Raw genomic sequence first — 20,931 nt, forward strand, 5'->3', positions numbered from 1 at the left:
GTTAGAGACCCTTGAGGTAGAGGGCAAGTTGCCCTCAGGAACCCAGACTGCAAGCCCAGAGAGAGTGGCTGGGACCGGGGCTGCACGCTGGGGTCAGAGACCCTGGAGATGTAAGGCAAGAGGGATCTCAGAAGCCCATGGTGTGAGCCTAGGGAGAGTGGCTGGCCCCTGGGGCAGCCCGCTGAGGTCAGAGACCCTTGAGCTGGAGGGCAAGGGGCACTCAAGAGTCCAAACTGCAAGCCCAGAAAGATATTTGATGCATGATTTTAACAATTGTCATAAAGTGTCAGTTGTGTTATTTTAAATGAAAAGGTGACGTGGTTTTAAATGTTTTTGTGACAACTTGACATAAATACATCATAACTTGTCTGTCATGACATCACAAAGACAACATAACTTGTCATAAATCTGTCACAAACATGATTTTCATGAGACCATGATTAACGGTCATTCATTTTCTAACATCGTCATTAATGTTTATTGTTAACCTGAACTACAGTAGCACCAATTAAATTTGACATAATAATGCCATAAATATTAATTAATAATTTTACTGGGAAATTGTAATGAAAATTTTATTTTGTTTTGATTAAAAAAAGATTAGACAAATAGTCATGTCATAATTATAATAACATTATGACTCTTATGATTATCAGCTGGAGTGTCCACAAGGGGAGTTTGGTTGCAAGGTATCATGGTAGTTGTTCTCCACGCGAATAACGCATACAGATGGCTGGATGAGTTTAGTAGGCACTTCAGCTGGTAATCGTAACAATGACAGTCATGTTTATAACAGGTTAACATAGGTCTCAAACTCAATTCATAGAGGGCCGCAGCTCTGCACAGTTTTGCCCCAACGCTTATCAAGCCCAGTTGATCCAATTAATCAAGGTGTTCAAGACTACTATGCTGTGTCACAATTTGCATACTTATACCACGCCATAAAAGCAACTTTTTAACTAACTTTTTTTTTTGAAAGAAAAGCTTTGGGACATACTACTTTCTTGTTAACAGATTGTTATGTTGCATAGTTACGTTGCCTGTCAATCATCTCAATACATCGTCCACATTTCTTTAATATTTAAATTCCTACCTTATTGGAGAAGCAGCAGCAGGATAATCTGACATTCACGAGTCTTTCACTAAGAGAAATCTTTTCAGGTCTTTGGATAATTCTGCATTTTAGAAGTTAATTTCCAAACATGTCTTGATATAAGATCACATTGTTGTTGCAGATGAAATATAACACAGAAAATGTGATTTAAATATTTTCCAGTTGGCTAGATATTAATTAAGAATCAAAATAATTCTAAATGTAATAACATTTTGTAATACGTTTATAATTACACTGTTGACCATTCCTTACACATTAAGTCACCCTTAAACCTATCTGTATACCACCCATTATGTTTTGATATAAGTTCATACATTGTAGTTAAGACCAGTGTTTCTTAACCATGTTCCTGGAGGAACACCAACACTTTCTAAATTCTAAGACTCGCATTTCCTGTGGAGACCGTTCTTGCCAGGTTACCTCAGAAGTACAGTCTTGGTGGACCGAGAGAATGCATCTTGTGAGAAATGAGATGCTGCTCTTCCTGATGGTCACATGACCTTCACATATTTTTAACCAAAAATTATTTAAACCCTACAATGATTTATTGTTTTTCACCCTATCAATATATATATATATATAACATGAACAAAAACCTTACAAATATACATTGCACAATATAAATAAAACGATTTTAAAATTAATTTCAGCAAATAAACACCCTTAACGTGTTTATGCCTTTATTAAGATTTTCATGTTATTGTTTACTTTCACCATGTCGCTTTGGGAAACCCCTGAGGCAAATAATAATAAACAGGTCCTTTATTTAGCTGCAGTGACTTCTGGGACTACTCGATCGAGTTTTGCACTCAAGTCTGCATCCACTCATCCTTGATATCAAGAACACATCTGGGAACTTTCACACGTCCTCCATTCTTGCAGTGTTGAGTTTTGGAACTGAATATTGACAGTTGATTATGACGTTACACGAGAACACGAGGATGCAAGATCGCTGAAGAACGCATATTGAGAAACAGCCTGCATGTTATGGATGTCTCCTTTATCTGTCACACCTATTTCAGTGCTGCATCCCAATTTGCATACTTATATTACATCCTAAAAGTATGTCAATTTTTTGTGAATGAAAAGTTTATACTTTTGAGTGTGCAACAGAAGAGTATGCAAGCTTTGGGACATACTACTTCCTTTTTAACAGATCGTTTTGTTGCTTAGTTGTGCCCATTTCAATCATCCACACACCATCCACATTTCTGTTGTATTTAATTTCCTACCTTAATGGAGAAGCAGCAGCAGGTTAATCTCCCATTCATGAGTCTTTCATACAGAGAAATCTCCTCAGGTCTTTGGGTAATTATGCATTTAGTCATTTTGACATCCAAACGCGTCTTTATATAAGGTTAGTATTGTTGTTGCAGATGAAATAAAACACAGATTATGCGATTTAAATATGTTCCAGTCGGCTAGATATTGACTAACAGTCATTCAAACATCTTTACCGAAGCCTCTCTACTTGACTGTTGCTCTCGTGTGTCCATCATGTTTGTAGTTTATTTTGCACTTTTCACACTCGTTTGTAGTTCTAATCGGATTCACGTCCAATGTGCAATGTATTGTGGACAATATCAGCGGTTAGAGTATGGACGATTCTCCACTTACATTTTTTACCAGAAATAGCAAACAATCCGGGAACCTCTGACATACTCTTTTCAACATACTATGGTTTAGGACATACTAATTTGATTTTCAAATACTTTTTAGGACGCATAGTATGCAGATTGGGATGCAGCACTGGTCTTTCAGTCTCTGCTAATGAGCTGATGATCTGAATCGGGTGTGTTTGGTTAAGGAGACATAGAAAATGTGCCAAGCTGGTGGTCCTCCAGGAGTGTGGTTGAGAAACACTGGTTAAGACCACCTAATATAAAGTAGAACCTAATCTTTTTTTCAATATATTACTATTTGTTGTTTGTTTAAAATGTTTTAAAGAGCAATTATTATTAACTTGTGTCATTGGATGAAAAACAAATATTGTAATTATTTGTACAACCACAAACTTTGAATGACCGTATACAAAACAAATACGTACAAATCCCCACAACATGCCATTCTTTTCCTCAGACTGGAGCCAGTGCTATCTACTACGCCGCCCGACATGGTCATGTGGGGACCTTGAGATTCTTGCATGAAAAGAAGTGCCCTCTGGACATCCAAGATAAGGTGCCTCCATCTCACACAAACACACACACAAACACACACACACACACTCAAACAGACACACAACAATCACAACCCCAGGGAGAGGACAGATTGGATTTTTCAAAGGCTTTCCTCATCCGGCACCTTTTCTCCAGAAAACCTTTCCTACTGAGTTCACACGCCTCTTTGCTTCCCATTGGTAATTCGCAGTTGCGATGGTTACTGGCCGGCCCGAGGTTTGCCGCCGCATGAAATAATTGTTGACTGTTTGTTGACTGCCTCACTAGTCAGTGAAGTGCGCTCAGTCAAGCAGAATTGCAGGCTGAAGTGTTGTCGAGTTTGTCAGGAGTGTCATACAGAACCACACTTGGAGTGTCCGAAGCTCCATTACGGGTGTAAATTGAGTGTTTGAAATGTCTGCCTCAGCCTAAAGTGCTGCCAGGAGAAACTCTGTGTTCAGATCTCACACAAAGCTGATTTAGGACTGGTTTGTGGTTGTCAGCACATGAGGACATTTCCCTTAAACTGGTTACATTCTGATACCGTAGCCCATCGGGAAAATACTATAAGTGGTCATAAAATTTTCAAACACATTTGTTGAGATGTTACCCAGTAATTGATTAAGGTTATTACAGTACATTTTATTTGGAAGTGAAAATTGCTTATCGTTACTTTGGTTATTTTTGCATGAGGATGATGCCAGTAATCGAAAGTATGCAGTGACGTCATTGGAATTATTGCACTATTCTGCGTTTATTCTGTAGAAATACCTGATTCAATCCAATCACCACACACTATTATTAATAAAAAGTAATTACAGTATTGTACATTAGATGATTAGATTAGAGTGTTATGTCTAACTTTTTTGAAAGAAACACACTGTCCCAATTCCTATTGATTTTACAGTGCTGTTGGCTACACTATAAACTTCTGCTACTATTTCCATAAAAGTCTAGCCTCCCTTACCATAGTATGCTTTTTTTGCAAGTATCTTGCTTTCCTTGCCATCTTATGCTACTGCAACATACACTGCCTGACAAAAGTCTTGTTGTCGATCCCAGTTGTAAGAGCAACAAATAAGATTTTGATTTCTAGTTGATCAATTGGAAACGTGGCAGAAGGTAGATTTTCCCAATGTATCATCTGTTGAACTGCATTCCAATTATCACAAATGCTGCAGAAAACCTATTGGAACCTGCTTGGACCCAAGATTCTCACAGAAATCAGTCACATTTGGTGAAGAGAAAATCATGGTTTGGGGTCACATTCAGTATGGGGGCATGCGACAGATCTGCAAACTGGATCAAGTGGTGCTCGCTGCAGAGCCATTTGAGCAGAGGTGAGCTCCAGAGAGGGGGAGCTTAAGCTTGAGCTCCACCTTTTTTGCACTTCTTCTACGAGTGATGTCACTGGGGGTAGGGTTAGGGGTGGGGTTGGTGTACGCATTAAAACAGCTTACAGGAGGAGGAGCGACAGCTCATGCTCCCCCTCTCTGGAGCTCACCTCTCCTCAAATGGCTCTGCAGCGAGCACCCTCTCGACTGGATTGCAACATCAACAGCCTGAGGTATCAAGACATTTGTGTTGCAGGATAGCGCTCCTTCTTGTACTTCAGTTTTCACATCAAAGTTTCTGAAAACAAAGAAGGTCAAGGTGCTCCAGGATTGGTCAGCCTTGTCACCAGAATTGAACATTATTGAGCATGACTGGGGTAAGATGGAGGAGGCATTGAAGATGTATCCAAAGAATCTTGATGAACTCTTTGATGAGTCCTGCAAGAACGCTTTCTTTTGCCATTCCAGATGACTTTATTAGCAAGTTATTTGAGTCATTGCAGGGATGTATGGATGCAGTCCTCTAAGCTCATGGGAGTCAGACACAATATTATTTTTTCCACTGCAGCATGACTTTATATTCTATACTGTACATTATTTCTGTTAAGACTTTTGTCAAAGCAAAGTCTGATCTTATGATCCTAATTAAAAAATTATTCCAGTATTCCAGAGACCTTTGCCTTTCATATAAATCACTTCTGATGTTAATTGATCAACTAGAAGTCAAGTTATTATTTGTAGTTCCTAAAACTTGGATAAGCAACAAGACTTTTGTCAGGTAGTGTATTATATCAGAAATTTAAATACATCAGAACCACTTATGATCTGTTGCTAAGCTGATGCCAAATCATCCGTTTTATCTATCTCAATGTACTTTAAAATTATTTATTCTGACACCCTTAATAAGTCACGAAATATTGGAACAGAGCAGTAATTTTCTAGTCAATACACTGAATCAACTTTACATCATAGCTCCATATATTTATTGACTGGTCTTTTTAGAAAAAGAAGGTTCTAGAAGAGGTCTAAAAGTTTTCTGGTTCATTTTTGTTGAATGAGATTCACTTGTTTTTTTTTTTTGTTTCTGGAGTGTCATGCTTGGTTTACTCAAAAGACAAAGAGAATATGCATGTTGTGGCACTTACACAAGTTTATTTGGGGGATGTATTTCACCTTAATTTTTGCCTGAGTTGATTTATATATTTTTATTTTTTTACTTAAAGGAATGTTACACCTAAAACTGAAAATTCTGTCATCGTTCATTCACTCTTTACTTGTTCCAAACCTTTTGGGCTTTCTCTCTTCTGTTGACCACAAAAGAGCATTTTTAAAAGTAGGCTGGAAACCTGTAACCATTGACATCCATATAATAATTTTTTTTCCGACTATGGAAGTCTATGGTTACAGGTTTCCAGCATTCTTCAAAATATCTTATTTTGTGTTCAACAGAAGAAAGAACTTTCTAAAAGTCTAAAACCACTTGAGGGTAAGTAATTAGTGAATATTTTTTTAATCTCTTTACAACACAATTTGAACAATCCCAAATGATTTTAACTAGTCAGACTGCACAAATATGATCCCCTTGTCACTCTATAGGTTTTCAGTTCTACGTGTCAGACTGAATAACTATAAAGACACTAGAAAATAAAAGACAATCAAGATACCATCTATGGCAAATTAGACCTTATGGCAAACATAAAAATATGTAAAGTTAATTTTGCTTACATTGCGTCTCAATAAAAAAGAGAGGAAAAAGGCTGTTTCGACATTTTCCCTTTGTGGTTTGAAGTTGCTGCGCACCTGCGCTGATTGTGTCATCGGATTTAGCACTCCTATCGGTTCTTGGTTTGACGCTCATCGCAGCTGATGTTACACTGCAGGAAAGTATCTGAAAAACTTTTTACCATAGATTTCAAGAATCGTTTAGGCTTTCCTAAATTTGTCTCAATTAACAAATCATGGCGGAAATCCTACCGTGTGAGCAGGGCTTTACTCGGAAGATGTGATTGATGTTGATTCCTGGCATTTATGGCAAGTGCTTCAAATATTCCTCTGCTAGCACTAGCACATTTGGAATGACTTTTTATGTAATATACTGACATGTAGTTTACATTCGGTTTGTCGACCCCAGCATAAGAATAGCGTGTAAAACTCCAGCCTCTTTTAGAAAGTAGTAATTAATTAGCATTTAAAGAGACACTCAAAAATAGAGTTGTTTTTCTCATATCCAAATAGTATGCAAATTTGACAAGCTATAATAAATGATCTGTGTGCTATTTTGAGCTGAAACATAGACGCATTCTGAGAACACAGGAGGTTTATTTTACATCTTATCAAAAGGAGGAGGATGCGTCTTCTTTAATGAAGTTCATAGCTGTTTCCACAGTCTTGTTCAGCAGGGTTTATTTTCTCCCAGATGTACAAAGACTCATGGTCACAGCATTTTCTGTTTTTGTGTATGTAATCACATTAATAAAGTGCCTGCTCATCGCTGCATTATGGGCAGACGTCAGCAGTGTGTAGTTTATAATGTGAGTAATGTTTGACATTCTGTTGTAGTCCGGAGAAACTGCTCTGCATGTGGCGGCTCGCTATGGTAATGTGGATGTGGTCCAATACCTTTGCAGCATCCATGCCAACCCTGACCTGTTGGACCGGGTACGTAACACACACACACACACACACACACACACACACACACACACACACAAACAAACTGATCTACATCACAAATAACAGTCTAAACCTTGTGGAAAAATGTGTCACTCAGTGGCGTAGTTATATGAAGTCAAGGTTTTCAGTTACCTTTGTGCAAATGTAATATTAACGATGAAAATGTAGTTAGATAGATATGAATGCGTTTTATTGCCGTGCCAATTCCTGTGGGATTAGTCATGAATCTGGTCCATGTGAAATAAAACTGCATGGCAGCAAAAGATTTAGAATGTTCTGAAATATTTCTGTTTTGAGTTTTTATTTATCAATAAATCGTCACCTTGGCATTTCTATCTGCGTTCTAAATGATTTCGAGTTAATGAGCTTCAAAGTTTTTGAACTTATAAAAAACGTCCCATAATGTGAGTAAATTGTCATTTAATAAAAATATGTCAATAACTCAATTTTGACAAAAATGTCAGATTGAACCTTAATTTCTAAGGTGACGAAATATTGAAGAAATTTTTTCTCTGTTTTCAAAAGAATATTATGCAGCAAAACAATTTCTAGCATTGAATATAATATTTCTTTATCAGACAGTCAGCATTTGTTAATGATATCTGTGGGATCTTATGATTGTAATATTTCATTAGTGTGTGTGTATGAATGAATGAATGAATGGATGAATGAATGAATGAATGAATGAGTGAGTGCATGTGTGCAGCTTTGGTGACTATAAAAGACCTCCTTCAAGAACAATATCAAGTGCTGTAGTTTGCATTATTTGTATTAATGCATAATATTTTATGAACATAATCTGCTTTACCTTCGGCTTTTTTAATTAAATGCAAATGCAATAAATGGTTTCACAAGTGCTGACGTGACATGAGTGCTGAAAGAGAATCATGTTCATGCCTCACTTCATTTGTTCAGCCATATGAGCTCTTAGCAGTAACTTCTGTAGACCGTCAGTCTGTGCATTGGAAAAAATTGCTTACTGTGGCATCCATTAGCTTGCAAAAATGTCTAATTTGATGGATTTCAGGAAAGAGGCACTGTAAAAAAAAAAACAACAACAACAAAAAAAAAAACATCCTGTAACTCAGATTGAGCATGAAGCACAATTTCTGAGAAATGCAATAAACATGATTTTAAAGTTATGTGTGCTTATTATAGTTATTTGTCATTTTAGAATGATAAATAATGTGCACTATGAGACATTTCTTAAAATATTAAACAGAGGTATACTGTTGAACACTTGATTCTGATTGACTGATGAACACAGATCACATAAAACATGCTTTTCAGTTCTAAAAAAGTGAGGAAACTTTTGGAAAATAGCAGTGCTCTGCCCCTTTTTATGTTGCTAGACAATAAAGTATCAGTGATCAGTATTCAAAATGTGAGGCTTTTTTTTGGAAAAGAGCAGTGCTCTGCCCCTTTTTATGTTGCTAGGCAGTACAGTATCAGTGATCAGTATCAGTCTTGGTGCTGGAGTGCATGGCATCAAGTGTTTTTTTCACACAGAGCGGACTTATTTTTAACTGCACGTGCACCAACAACTTCGTCAAAAATGTGATGTGCTGTAGGCAGTTAAAATGCGAGGTGCCAGGGAAGCATAAACTAAGCAAAATGCTTGTTGCCCATAGAAGACTATTGAAAAAAGGAGTCGCTCACCACAAAAAGAGAAAATGGCTATGTCTGAAATCGCCCACTACTCAGTAGGTACTTCTTTGAATTTAAAAGTACTACGATAAAAAAAAGTACGCTCTGTACAGTATGAATGTGAATGGAACTCAGACATATTATATCCGCCATTTTGTCATCATCACGTGACCTACATGCCTGAGTTGCCTTACTTCACTCACATTCATGAATTATCTTGCGGGGCATCATAGAATAGTGTAGTGACCATTCGTTGGTCACTTCTGAAACTTGCCGGAAGTAGTTGGTCATCCAAGTACTTCTCGCATACTGATTTTCACATTCTATGAATTCGGACATGCTACTCAGCTCGCATACTGATTGTAGCATACAATATCATATAGAAGTAGGCGATTTTGGACGCAGCATGATTGTTTTTTGTGATAGGGGCCTAAGGTGTGCAATTATTTTCAGTGGAACTAAAGTATAGTTCCAGGCAGGTCTTCACCTTGTTAGTTGGATTTTACTACAATGATTTTAGTTATTTCACAGCTTACTGTCAAACAATCTAAATTAAATCGAAGGCATTTTGGATGAGATGCATAAATCCCTTAAAGCACCCTAGATGTGAAGTGCCACAATTGTGCTTCCAGTTTGCAACTCCTTTAAGATAGTAAAGGAGTTTCCTTAGTTTGTTTCTGTAGAGTAAAATGTTCTGTATATATGCAGGCACTTCAGTATGAATAAATACCTTTTAAATGAAAACATTCAGAATAAAGAAATGAATAAAACGTTAAACGTTTGTGTATTTTAGTACAGCTGAAGTGGGGATTCATAGCACAGTGCAGGAGAAATCAAATAACTTTAAGAAAAATGCCTTATAGTTAAGCATTGTAATTGAAATATATGGACACAAATCTATTAAACACTTTTTGAGTGTCTATTTTACACTGATAACACATTATAAAAGCCAAAAAGCCTAATATCTAAAACTGACAGATGCATAAAAAAAAGTGTTTTTATCAACATTTTAGGTTTGCCCTATAGCAGTGTTGGGCAGTAGTGTTGCAATCAGTGACGCTATTAGCTTAACTACATTTCTCGGTAGCGTGGTGTTAGTGTCGCTACATTCTAAATCAAAAAGCTTTTCTGTAGCAAAGCTATTTTATTAGTGAAGTAGCGCATTAGCTTCCAAACAAGCTGTCTTGCCAATAAAAATAAAACCATATGACTGACGGCGAGAATGACTATTTCTTCTTCATCCTGTTTTACTGTAGATGATAACAAACCTTTTTACTAATTAGGCTTAATGGAAAGATGACTGAGGGAGAGGATTATATAGTTTACTGTAGTAAAGGCTAAAGTATACTATAGTAATTACCATAAGTTCATGATAGTGTTATGTAATTTATTAATAAAGAGGTGTAAATATATCTACAATATAATGCTTATACCTAAATATTTACTTTTACTATAAAATTCTATAGTATTTTATATGTGTAACACCTGTTTTTATGGGATTTTTTGTTTTAGCTGTTAGCCGAACAATTATGCCTCATATAGTTCATTGACAGTTTTATTGATCACTAAGATATGATTGACTTGGATTTAAGTTGCTTTGATTTAAAAATGAAAATTGCAAAAATAGCTTAGATGTACTTTTTATTGAAATATTATTTTTATTGCAATAAAAATTGCTTAGTTGTAACTAAGCTACTTTAGCCAAGTAGCTTTTAGCTTAGCTTGCTACATTTCCCTGAGTGTAGCTTTTAATGTAGTTAAGCTTCATTTTAAGAATAGCTAATAGCTTAGCTCACTACATTCTTCAAGTAGCTTGCCCAACACTGCCCTATAGCATCCGTCCCATTTACTCTGTAGAAAACCGATATTCACAAGCCGTCCCAAGTGGTAAACACAGCCACACATTGTATATTTAAAACTGTTACGTTCATTGAAGGTGTCAGTGTTTGCAAGCTAATTAAGAGCAATTCGTCATGTGAAACGGCCTTGACACAGACTAATGTTGTTTTGCTAGCTCTGTGTGTTGAAGGTTATTCATAAGCTCCTGGTCTGTTTTCATGCCTCCACAGGAGCAAGAGACGCCTCTCCATTGCGCGGCCTGGCACGGTTATTCGGCAGTGGCCAGAGCCCTGTGTGAGGCTGGCTGTGATGTTAATGCCCGTAACCGTGAGGGTGAGAGTCCACTGCTCACCGCTTCAGCCCGTGGCTTCAAGGACATTGTGGAGTGCTTGCTGGAGCATGGGGCTGACATGGACTCTGCTGATAAGGTGAACACAGACAACACACAGAGATTAACCATTAATACTGCTGCTGGTGGTGGTGGTTGGTGTTTTATTGATCACTAAAGGTGAACAGTGCCCCTTTTTTTCTTTCTTTTTTTGTTGTTGCATATATTCATTTTGTAGATGCAAAATTCAAAGGGAGAGAAAGTCTTATTTATTTTGTTTTGGCTAGGATAAAAGCCATTTTTGTTTTTTTTAAATCCATTTTAAGGTCAAAATTATTAGCCCCTTTAAGCTATTTTTTATAGTCTACAGCAGTGGTCCTCAAACTTCAGGTACCACCTTGCTTCAGTGTACCATTGTCTCTCCAAGTAAGCCCAGTAAAGCAGCTGCCGTTCTGCACAGTTCAAAAACGTGGCAGATTAATTCCTGTTATTAAGAATATTTATTATTGTCAGCCACTTTAAACATAAATAGTCTGAATGTTAACAATGTACTGTGCTTATATGTAAAAAAAAAAAAAAAAAAAAACTAAGAAAGTCAACATTTGAATTAAATTGTGTAAAAGGTAAAAAGAAAAGTGCTGTACTTAAATGTAAAGTAATAACATACAGTAGTCAATTCATAAACACCTGAAAATGTTGCCTGGACCTCAGAAATAAAGGCTATATGTCATATAATGAATATTATTATATGTCATGTTCATATGTAAATCATTTTTGATAAATTTTGAAATATTTGTAGCATGTACATATTACATATTTGATTGCTCCACGTACCACTAGAAGGAAGCAGTGGTACATGTACCACAGTTTGAGAACCACTAGTCTACAGAACAAACCATCGTTATACAATAACTTTTCTAATTACCCTAACCTGCCTAGTTACCCTAATAAACCTAGTTAAGCCTTTAAATGTCACTTTAAGCTCTATAGAAATGTCTTGAAAAATATCTAGTCAAGTATTATTTACTGTCATCATGGCAAAGATAAAATAAATCAAATATTAGAAATGAGTTATTAAAACTATTATGCTTAGAAATAATAAAAAAAATCTCTCCATTAAACAGAAATTGGTGATAAAAATAAACGGGGCTATTTATTAAACTACAGTAAATTCTGCTATAGTCACTTTTATGTAAATATAAAAAATAATTCCACCTAATTCATTTTGTGTCATCAATAATATCAACAATTTATTTTGTAATGCTTTTTGTACATATTTAGAGGTGAACACTCAGGAACTTGAAAGAATAAGGGAGGGGGAGCTTCAGTTGACAGATGAGAAATGGGATCTAATCTGGACTAAAAGATCTCTATCTGTAACAGGGCCAAATCTATTCAACTTAGAATTATTCATAAATTACACATCACACAATGTTATTAGAACTTATTGGTCAAAGTTGTTGTTGTCTTTTGAAAGGGTGGCACAATATTATTAGGGAAATTAATCCCTTAGAATTTCTTACCTGTGACATTCAAATGTCCACTGAGGATTTTCAGAAAGTCTGGACTCCTTACTTGAATTTTATTGATGTTTCTTTAAGCTGTATTTTGAGTTCTGGTATGTCATAATTGAATGTATGTATTTTATTTTATTATTTTATCTTTATATATTTTAATTTTCTCTATTTATTTACTTATTATTATTATTATTATTATTATTATTATTGCTATTATTTATTTATTTATTTATTTATTATAGGGGTGTGACAAGATGCTTACTCCACGAGACGAGACATTAGATTGGGTTCACGAGACGAGACAAGATTTTTACCCTATTTTTAAGAAATCCTCAATGATGAAATATATGAATGGAAAATAATCTTTTATTCAACTAAAAAAAATTGCAAAATTATTTAGTTGATTTTTTTTTTTTAAATCAACTTGTAATGAATATTATTTTACTTCTATTTTAATGAATTCCATGCGGTAAAAAATATCTACAATTATTTATGTGCATGGATTCGAACCATAATGTGTGTGGCTGTGGCTGTGGCTGTGGCTGTAGCCTCTGTGGGATGCGGCAGCTGCTGCACTCTTGTGAAAAAAATGGTTGCGTCACACCTGCCCGCCTAACCAAGTGACACGTGCAACTCCGAGACCTGGGTTGCCAGGTGTGTGCAAAGCACTTGATTTGCAGTTCAAATCCAATCCTGCCTCCAATCTTCAACTTTTCAACAATCTTCAAGACAACTTTTCACCTCGACAAGAAATCACGTTACGATTTATTCTCGCAAGATTTCATCATACTAGATTTTGTTACACCCCAAACTTATTATAATTATTTTATGTATGAATATGTAGTTTATTCTGCCTTTCTTTAGCATTGCGTGGTTAAAATAGGCATTGTCTGTCAGTTTGTTTCAATGTGTTTTGTGATTAATAGTTAAAATGTTAATAAAAAAAAACAACTTGACTATAAAAATTAAAACCAAGCCCTAACTGCAGTCATTTTGAAACAATTTTACTGCTTACAGCTGCTGATTATAACGTTAACAATATGAACGTTAGTATTAGTTAGTAGTTAGTATATAGTTATTAGTAGTTAGTATTAATATTAGTATTAATGTGAGACGCTCTGAAAGGACAAGCTTTTAGAATGCAAGCTTTCACTGAAAATTACCTTTTTAAACTTAAGGACCACATTAAACTGCACTGGGTTCTTTTAAAAAGATCCTGAAAAGATAATCAAGACTTTTTTTTATATTAGACCTGGTTGGACTTTTATTTGTGTACTCCTAAATCAATGTGACTGTTCACTCTCATCTGTTTTAGCTGCAGGTGCTCGCTCTGCCAAATTGTTCGAATACTGTCTTCTGTCTCCTTTCCTTAAATTTTTCACCAGATCTTTTTGGAAGTGCTGATTAATAGCTTGCTATTCAGATGATGGGGCGTTCCTCTTGATGATGTATTTGTTTGTGTGTGTGTGTGTTTCAGGATGGTCACATCGCTCTGCATCTAGCTGTGAGGAGGTGCCAGGTTGAGGTGGTCAAGTGTTTGCTCAGCCATCACTGCTATGTGGACCACCAGGATCGTCACGGCAACACACCCCTTCACATCGCCTGTAAAGACGCCAACATGCCTGTGGTCACGCAGCTCTGTGCTGCCAAAGCCAACCTGGATATTCCCAACAAAGTCAGTATTTTAGACCAGAGCAGTTCGAAAATGTGCTCTAAGATATGATTCTTTTAGCCCTTAAAGTAATAGCTTACCCAAAACTGAACAATTACACATCATTTACTCACTGTTAAATGATTCCAAATTAGGGCTGCACGATATTGAAAAAATCAGACATTGCAATATTTTGTTGTTCTAGAATATGAATACAATTTCACCAAATAGCTTGAATAGCTCTATTTGGAAAATAAATCATTCATTTATATTGATTAGGGTGGTTTTGTAAGGGTGTGATTCGCATATAAAAACATACAAATAAATTGCAAGCAAGAATAACAGTAGAGCAAAGAAAATCCACTGCTTTACGGTTTTTAGAGAGTTAAACTGTACAGAAATTGAATAATGAAATGTTAAAAAAGTGTATAGTCTTTGTTGTATTAAAAGTGCAGTAGGTGATCTTCCACAATGCTAACAGCTTAGCATAAATCTCTGAATCACAGTCCCTCCCCTGCCGTCTAGAGCCGTGCCTCCTTAAACACGAGCACAGCAAAAGAACCCTCTCTCATCATGTGTTAAAAGCGGAATTTACTTGTGTTTTGTTGTTAAACTAATTAAAATCTACATTATCGATGCTGTAAAAGGTCCCTTATGAAACTGAAAATAGTCTTATCAATCTTTCATCAGAAGATTTTAGTGGCTGAACAACACTTCTGTGAAGATAAAACTCATTTGAAACTACAGCATCTAACGTTACATCAGCTTTGCGTGAAGCTAAAACAGTCTTAAAACAGAACATTACCTGTCTACGAGAAACCCTTCAGCCATTGTGTCATGCTTCCTCCAGCATGCAAAGGTAACTCCAATATTGATTCAGGTTTTTAAAAAGTTTTTTCTCAGCAGGAGCGCAAGTGCTCTCTCTCGTGAAAGCGCGGCGATCGGCAGAGCTGCGTACCAAAGGCTGCGCAGTTGTTCAAATCTGCATTTGCTGACAGACAGATTGGGCTACTTATCGGAATTATGAGAGATGTCGGCCCAACTCTGTTTAACTGGATGAAAATGTTTTTGTTTTTATGCCTTACCCAAAATAGAAAAATACATATAAATACATTTAGATCATTTACTTTAATCATTACTATTAGACTGTGAAGAGACTTTCAACCAGCACAACAAAAAATGCTTCTGAAGACAATCACCTACTGCACCTTTAATAATTCAGTAAAATTATTCTGCATTAGAAGATTTGTGTGTTTTTGTGCCTGAATGCTTCAAACTCTCTCTTGAAATATCTTCAAAACACATGCAGATGATAGTTTCACTCTGTTATGGTTATATTTTGCTATGACTCCCCAAATCTCATGTACTCTCAATTGTTATCCTGCGATGTGACTATTACACACACATATTACGACATTGACGCTGAAAATATATATTGTGCAGCCTTATTCCTAACCTTTAAGTTCCTTTTTTTCACATTATACATTATCGACATCTGTCAAGAGCTTGAGCATTTTATTAAATAACAAACACTGAGCAATGTACGTCAATGGCTGGCTGATTTAACAGAAGAAACTCAAACAAGCAAATAGTAATTGATGACAGACATGTAAAGTTCTGAGTGTACTACCCCTTTACGTTTGTGTTTTAGTCAGTGTTATTTTCACATTTTAAATTTTATTTTTTTAAGTTTTTATTTAAAAAAAATTGTTTTTGTTTAAATTTATTTACTACTTTTATTAACAAATGTAAAACTAGTAGTTTTAATGCTTAGCTTATTTAAATATTTGTTTTCCAGGCACAAATTTTGCTTATAATTTGTCATCTAATATATTTAATCTGATATTATTTTTATGTCATACTTATTTGTTTTATTTAAAATGTAGTATTGTATGTGTAGTATAGTATTTTAACTTAATTACATACAAAAACATTTTCAATATTTGCAATTTTTCATTAAGGAAGATTAAGAGATTAAGAGCTCTATTTTAATGGTCTAGGCAAAAAGGCATGCTTGAATCCACTTTTGCTATTGTAAGGATGAAAAATACGCTCGGTGCTACGGCGCAGGGTCTAACAGGGTTGTACTTATTCTCTCAATGAGTTATGAGTGTTTTGTAGTTTGAGCATAAAGTACATTAAATCAATTAGTCTCATCTCCCATTCCCTGAGTCCTATCCAAATGATATGAGTCATATTCAATTGATATAACAAGTGATGCACACGTCTCCAAAACCTGACAGATGAACAAATCTAAACTTGTTTTGATTAAAAATATGTAAATATGCATATAATAAACAATACTGCTAATAATAATAACATTATACAAATGCAAACGTTCATGAATAAACTGAAAAAAGGCATTAAGGCATGAAGAATGCACGGAGGCAGTGGTTTTTATTATTAATTATATTATTAATTTTTTTTTTTTTTCATATGTAAAGATATTTGTGTGTTGCTCTTCATCCTGTGGGTATTAAGCAATGTGTAACTTAAAACCATATAGGTGCATCACTAACACGCTCTGCACTGGACTTTAGACCAGCTTTTTGGATGGTCAATGGCGCGGCCTATTTCTGTTCTTCAAAATAGCAACGCATCAACAATGGGCCTTAACACGCCTCTATTTTAGACCAGCACACCCATGAGTCCACAAAGTGGCACAAATGGATTTGCTATTTAAACAACATGGTGCAAAACATGAAAATTATGGTTGCACTGGTCTGAAAATAACAGCACATTACACCAAACACGTCTTGCGCCTTATTGCACCAGATGTATGTTAGGGCCCTAAGATGTTGTTCTAAAAATCATTTTAATTTCAAAAAAGATATTATCGAAACCAACAATTACACCGTGGAACAATATTGAAGGATTCACTTACATAATGATTTTTACAACTTAAGAAATCAGATGAAAAATATACATTATTAACAGCCAGCCAGAAATCTGTTTTAAGAGCTTGAGCATTAAAAAAATAATTACAAACAGAACAAAATAATCTGGTGGTGTGGATCTTAATATAGTTATTATAAGTTAGATTTATCGTTATCTTTCTAGGTGTTAATAGGGTGTTTTTAATTTAGCTTTTTCATAATAGCCCTTGTTTTAGCCAGTTGTTTTTTATTCCTTATTTATAGAAGCACTCTTTCCTTTTAGTCTTGAATCATCCACTCACATTTGGATTTTTAAAGTCCTTGTTTACTTTATTTCCATTTTTACATACCAATTATACATGGCAAGTTGTTACTTTACTCTGCAATTTTTTAAATGCCACTTCCATTACAGCCGGAAGAAAATTTATGTTTCCTCTCACTGAGGGCTTTACAGGTGGAGAGGAACAGAATTACATTAATGAGAAATTGAATCATCAGCCTTTTGCACCGTTAGTCATATAGTTCACACTTCAACAGTTTTCTGGCAAAAGCATTCTTCCACCTTTTCGACATTTGTGATGAGTCGTTGACGTGTTTGTTGTGTGTTTGTGTTTAGTTTGGGAGAACACCTCTTCACCTGGCAGCGAGTAACGGGGGTCTGGAGGTGGTGCGGCATCTCTGTCTTTCAGGAGCAAACACTGAGGCCATCACTAATGTAAGTTTGGGGTTAATTCACATCTCTAGTAATATGTATGCAGTTATATTATATTATATTATTTTATTTTATATTATATTATATTATATTATATTATATTATATTATATTATATTATATTATATTATATTATATTATATTATATTATATTATATTATGTTATATTATACTATATTATATTATATTATATACATTATATTATATTAAATTTTATTATATTATATTATATTATATTTTTATTATATTATATTATATTATATTATATTATATTATATTATATTATATTATATTATATTATATTATATTATATTATATTATATTATATTATATTATAAGTAGTCAATTATTTGCTCTTCTATGAAATTGCTCTTCTGAGCCTAGAAAATAATCTTAGTATTTAGTATTTATTATATATTATATTTTTTACTTCTGGAGAAAGTCTATTTCTTATTTTATAACCAATTTTAAAGTCTTTTTTTTCACACACATGTACACTCTCATGTACAAACGTTTAAAGAAAATTATTGTTTATTTAACTTTTGATAGTAATAACTATAAGTGACAATAATAACATTTATATTATTACAAAAGGTCAATTTCAAAGAAATAGTTAATTTAAAATAATATATCAGTATGTAACAATGCACTTATTGTTTATGCTGAATTCACTGACATATGTGCAGAATTATCAAGATTTCAATTCTTACAATTCTACAGTTAAAAAAACAATGTTATTTTTTTTGTGACAATTGTTGTGAGGTTAGGGTTAATCTATCAAATAATAAAGCAAGAGTTTAACCAAAAAAAAAAAAAAAATCATCTCATTTACTCTTCCTCATGTGGTTTTAAACCTTCACGAGTTTCTTTTTTCTGTTGAATTTAAAAGAAGATATTTTGAAGAATGCTGGTCGTTGACACACTGACTGTATAAAAAATACTATGGAAGTCTATGGGTGCCAGCAACCAGCATTCTTCAAAATATCTTCTTTTGTGTTCAACAGAGTAAAGAAACTGTTGAAGGATGTGAACAAGTAGAGAGTGACTAAATTATATGTTTACTTTTTAGAATATTTTTTGGTGATTATCGCTTTTTCTAATATATAGTTGGAGTCAGAATTATTAGCCCCCCTTTGAATTATTTTAAATATTTCCCAAATTATGTTTAACAGAGCAAGGACATTTTGACAGGATGTCTGATAATATTTTTTCTTCTGGAGAAAGTCTTATTTGTTTTTATTCAGCTAGAATAAAAGCAGCTTTTAATTCCTTAAAAAATGATTTTCAAATGATTAGCCCCTTTTTCCTCTAAATTTTCCTCTAAATTTCTTTCTAAAACTGTTCAGAAATGAGTATAAACATGTAAATTTGGATTTTGTTTGACCGCTTTCTGTCCTGCTGTCTTCTCCCTGTTAGATATAGAGGTGCTCCCCAATTTTCTGCTGTCTTGCCCTCTCAGCACATTAATCAAATTCCAGGCTCTTTATCTCTTTAAATAAGTGTTCATTCATCATTCGAGACAGCCTAGATTACCATTCTCTGCTTAAATTCTTAATCTCACAATCAGCTGCCTTTCAGCTCACATGGAGCCTCAGGACATGTGTTGGTTTCTAAAATTACATTTTCTTAAAACAGCTAACATATTCTGACTTTTTTAATACATGTTATTATGGAAATGCCTGTTAGCCTTTTTCAAGTGTTCAGAGATTTTATTTTCATGGTTAAAGATTTACCATCTTAAATAAGCTGCCAGCTCAACTAAATCTATTTCACTTTCTAAAGTGAGGGTTATTAATGAAAATGTGCCAATTGAAAATCCTGGTTTGACTTTCAGTGCCAGTGAAGCACAACATAAACCCCAACCACCTCATCCTTAACAATGTATGTTTTCAATCAATAGAGCCCACATCTCTGCCCCCACCCCCCAAGCAGCCCACACTCGCACCTCCTGCCCCAACACCAGCTTCACTGCTCCTCCACAGTGTTAATATTGTATAGCAGCTGATGCACAATGCATGTTGCAGCACATGGGGAGTTTGATAATCCATAATTCATTGACAGAGACGTGCGGGTCAGTGGCTTAAGAAAGAAGAAATGTCTTCCACATGTAGGACGCCATTGATTAATGTGTCCTTCGCTCTTTGTGTTTTGCTATTTTTTTCCCCCGTTCTTCAGTGTTATGTCAGGCCATGCTGTAGCATTTAAAGTTATGAGTGGGTCAGGTTATTTTTTGTAAGTTTTCATTAATAATTGCTATTAATTAACAATGAAAATGTTGTTGTATCTTAATTGAAATGTTTACTAAGACATCTTTGAAAAGTTCTAGTCTAATATTTAATGAAGACTGGAGTTACTATACAGTAAAAACAAATTAATTGTATCAGTTTGTGTCGATGTGTATTTTAACAGAAATTGTGGGTAGTCCTGAAAAATGGAGGTGTATTTACACTTTCTAATTTCATTAGTCTTAAATCTCTGCTCCAACATTTTATGTTGAACATTTAACTTTTAATTTTCCAGAGTGGCTTTTATTAATAATTCTAGCATTTCTAATTATATATTGTCTGTTTTATAATTGAATAGGTGCACCAGTACTTTATCAGTTATTTTATTAAAGGGCACCTATGATGAAAATCAACTTTTGACAGCTGTTTGGACACTTTGAACTGTGTGTAGGTATCGTGTGTTCACAGTCATATTGGAATGATTTATAGACATTTTTTTTTCTTTTTAACTAATGTTAAAATAGGACCCAAATACTAGTGATTTTAAGGCCCACCACAACGTGACAAAGGTCTGCGGTTTTCTTCACCCACCAAATTGATTGGCAGACATCATGTTTCTATAATAACATGTATACACATGTCCACAGAATATTTTTTTTGCAAGTACACTGAAGTTAAAATATTTGTTCCAATTCTGTGATTTTTTTTTTTTTAATAAGTGTGTGTGTACTGCAAACTCATATATAATAATCTTATGTGAGATTTATCATATTAGATTAGATTTATCATATCATATTAGATTTATCATATTATCAGATTATTAGGCTTGAATAAACTCCACTACAAATAAATCATATAAG

General features: G+C 34.6%; 1 protein-coding gene across 4 annotated transcripts in view; it reads left to right on the plus strand.

Moving 5' to 3' along the window:
- The window catches only part of dapk1 (death-associated protein kinase 1), a 149,204-nt gene that overhangs the window by 96,392 nt on the left and 31,881 nt on the right, over positions 1–20,931 (plus strand). For all 4 annotated transcript variants that reach the window (XM_073950476.1, XM_017356100.4, XM_073950477.1 and 1 more), the window contains 5 exon segments: positions 3,194–3,292; positions 7,164–7,262; positions 10,994–11,191; positions 14,086–14,283; positions 17,752–17,850. In XM_073950476.1, the coding sequence (XP_073806577.1) occupies positions 3,194–3,292; positions 7,164–7,262; positions 10,994–11,191; positions 14,086–14,283; positions 17,752–17,850 (693 nt within the window).

Source organism: Danio rerio, chromosome 5 (assembly GCF_049306965.1).
Source record: "Danio rerio strain Tuebingen ecotype United States chromosome 5, GRCz12tu, whole genome shotgun sequence".
In the NCBI taxonomy this organism is placed as follows: domain Eukaryota; kingdom Metazoa; phylum Chordata; class Actinopteri; order Cypriniformes; family Danionidae; genus Danio; species Danio rerio.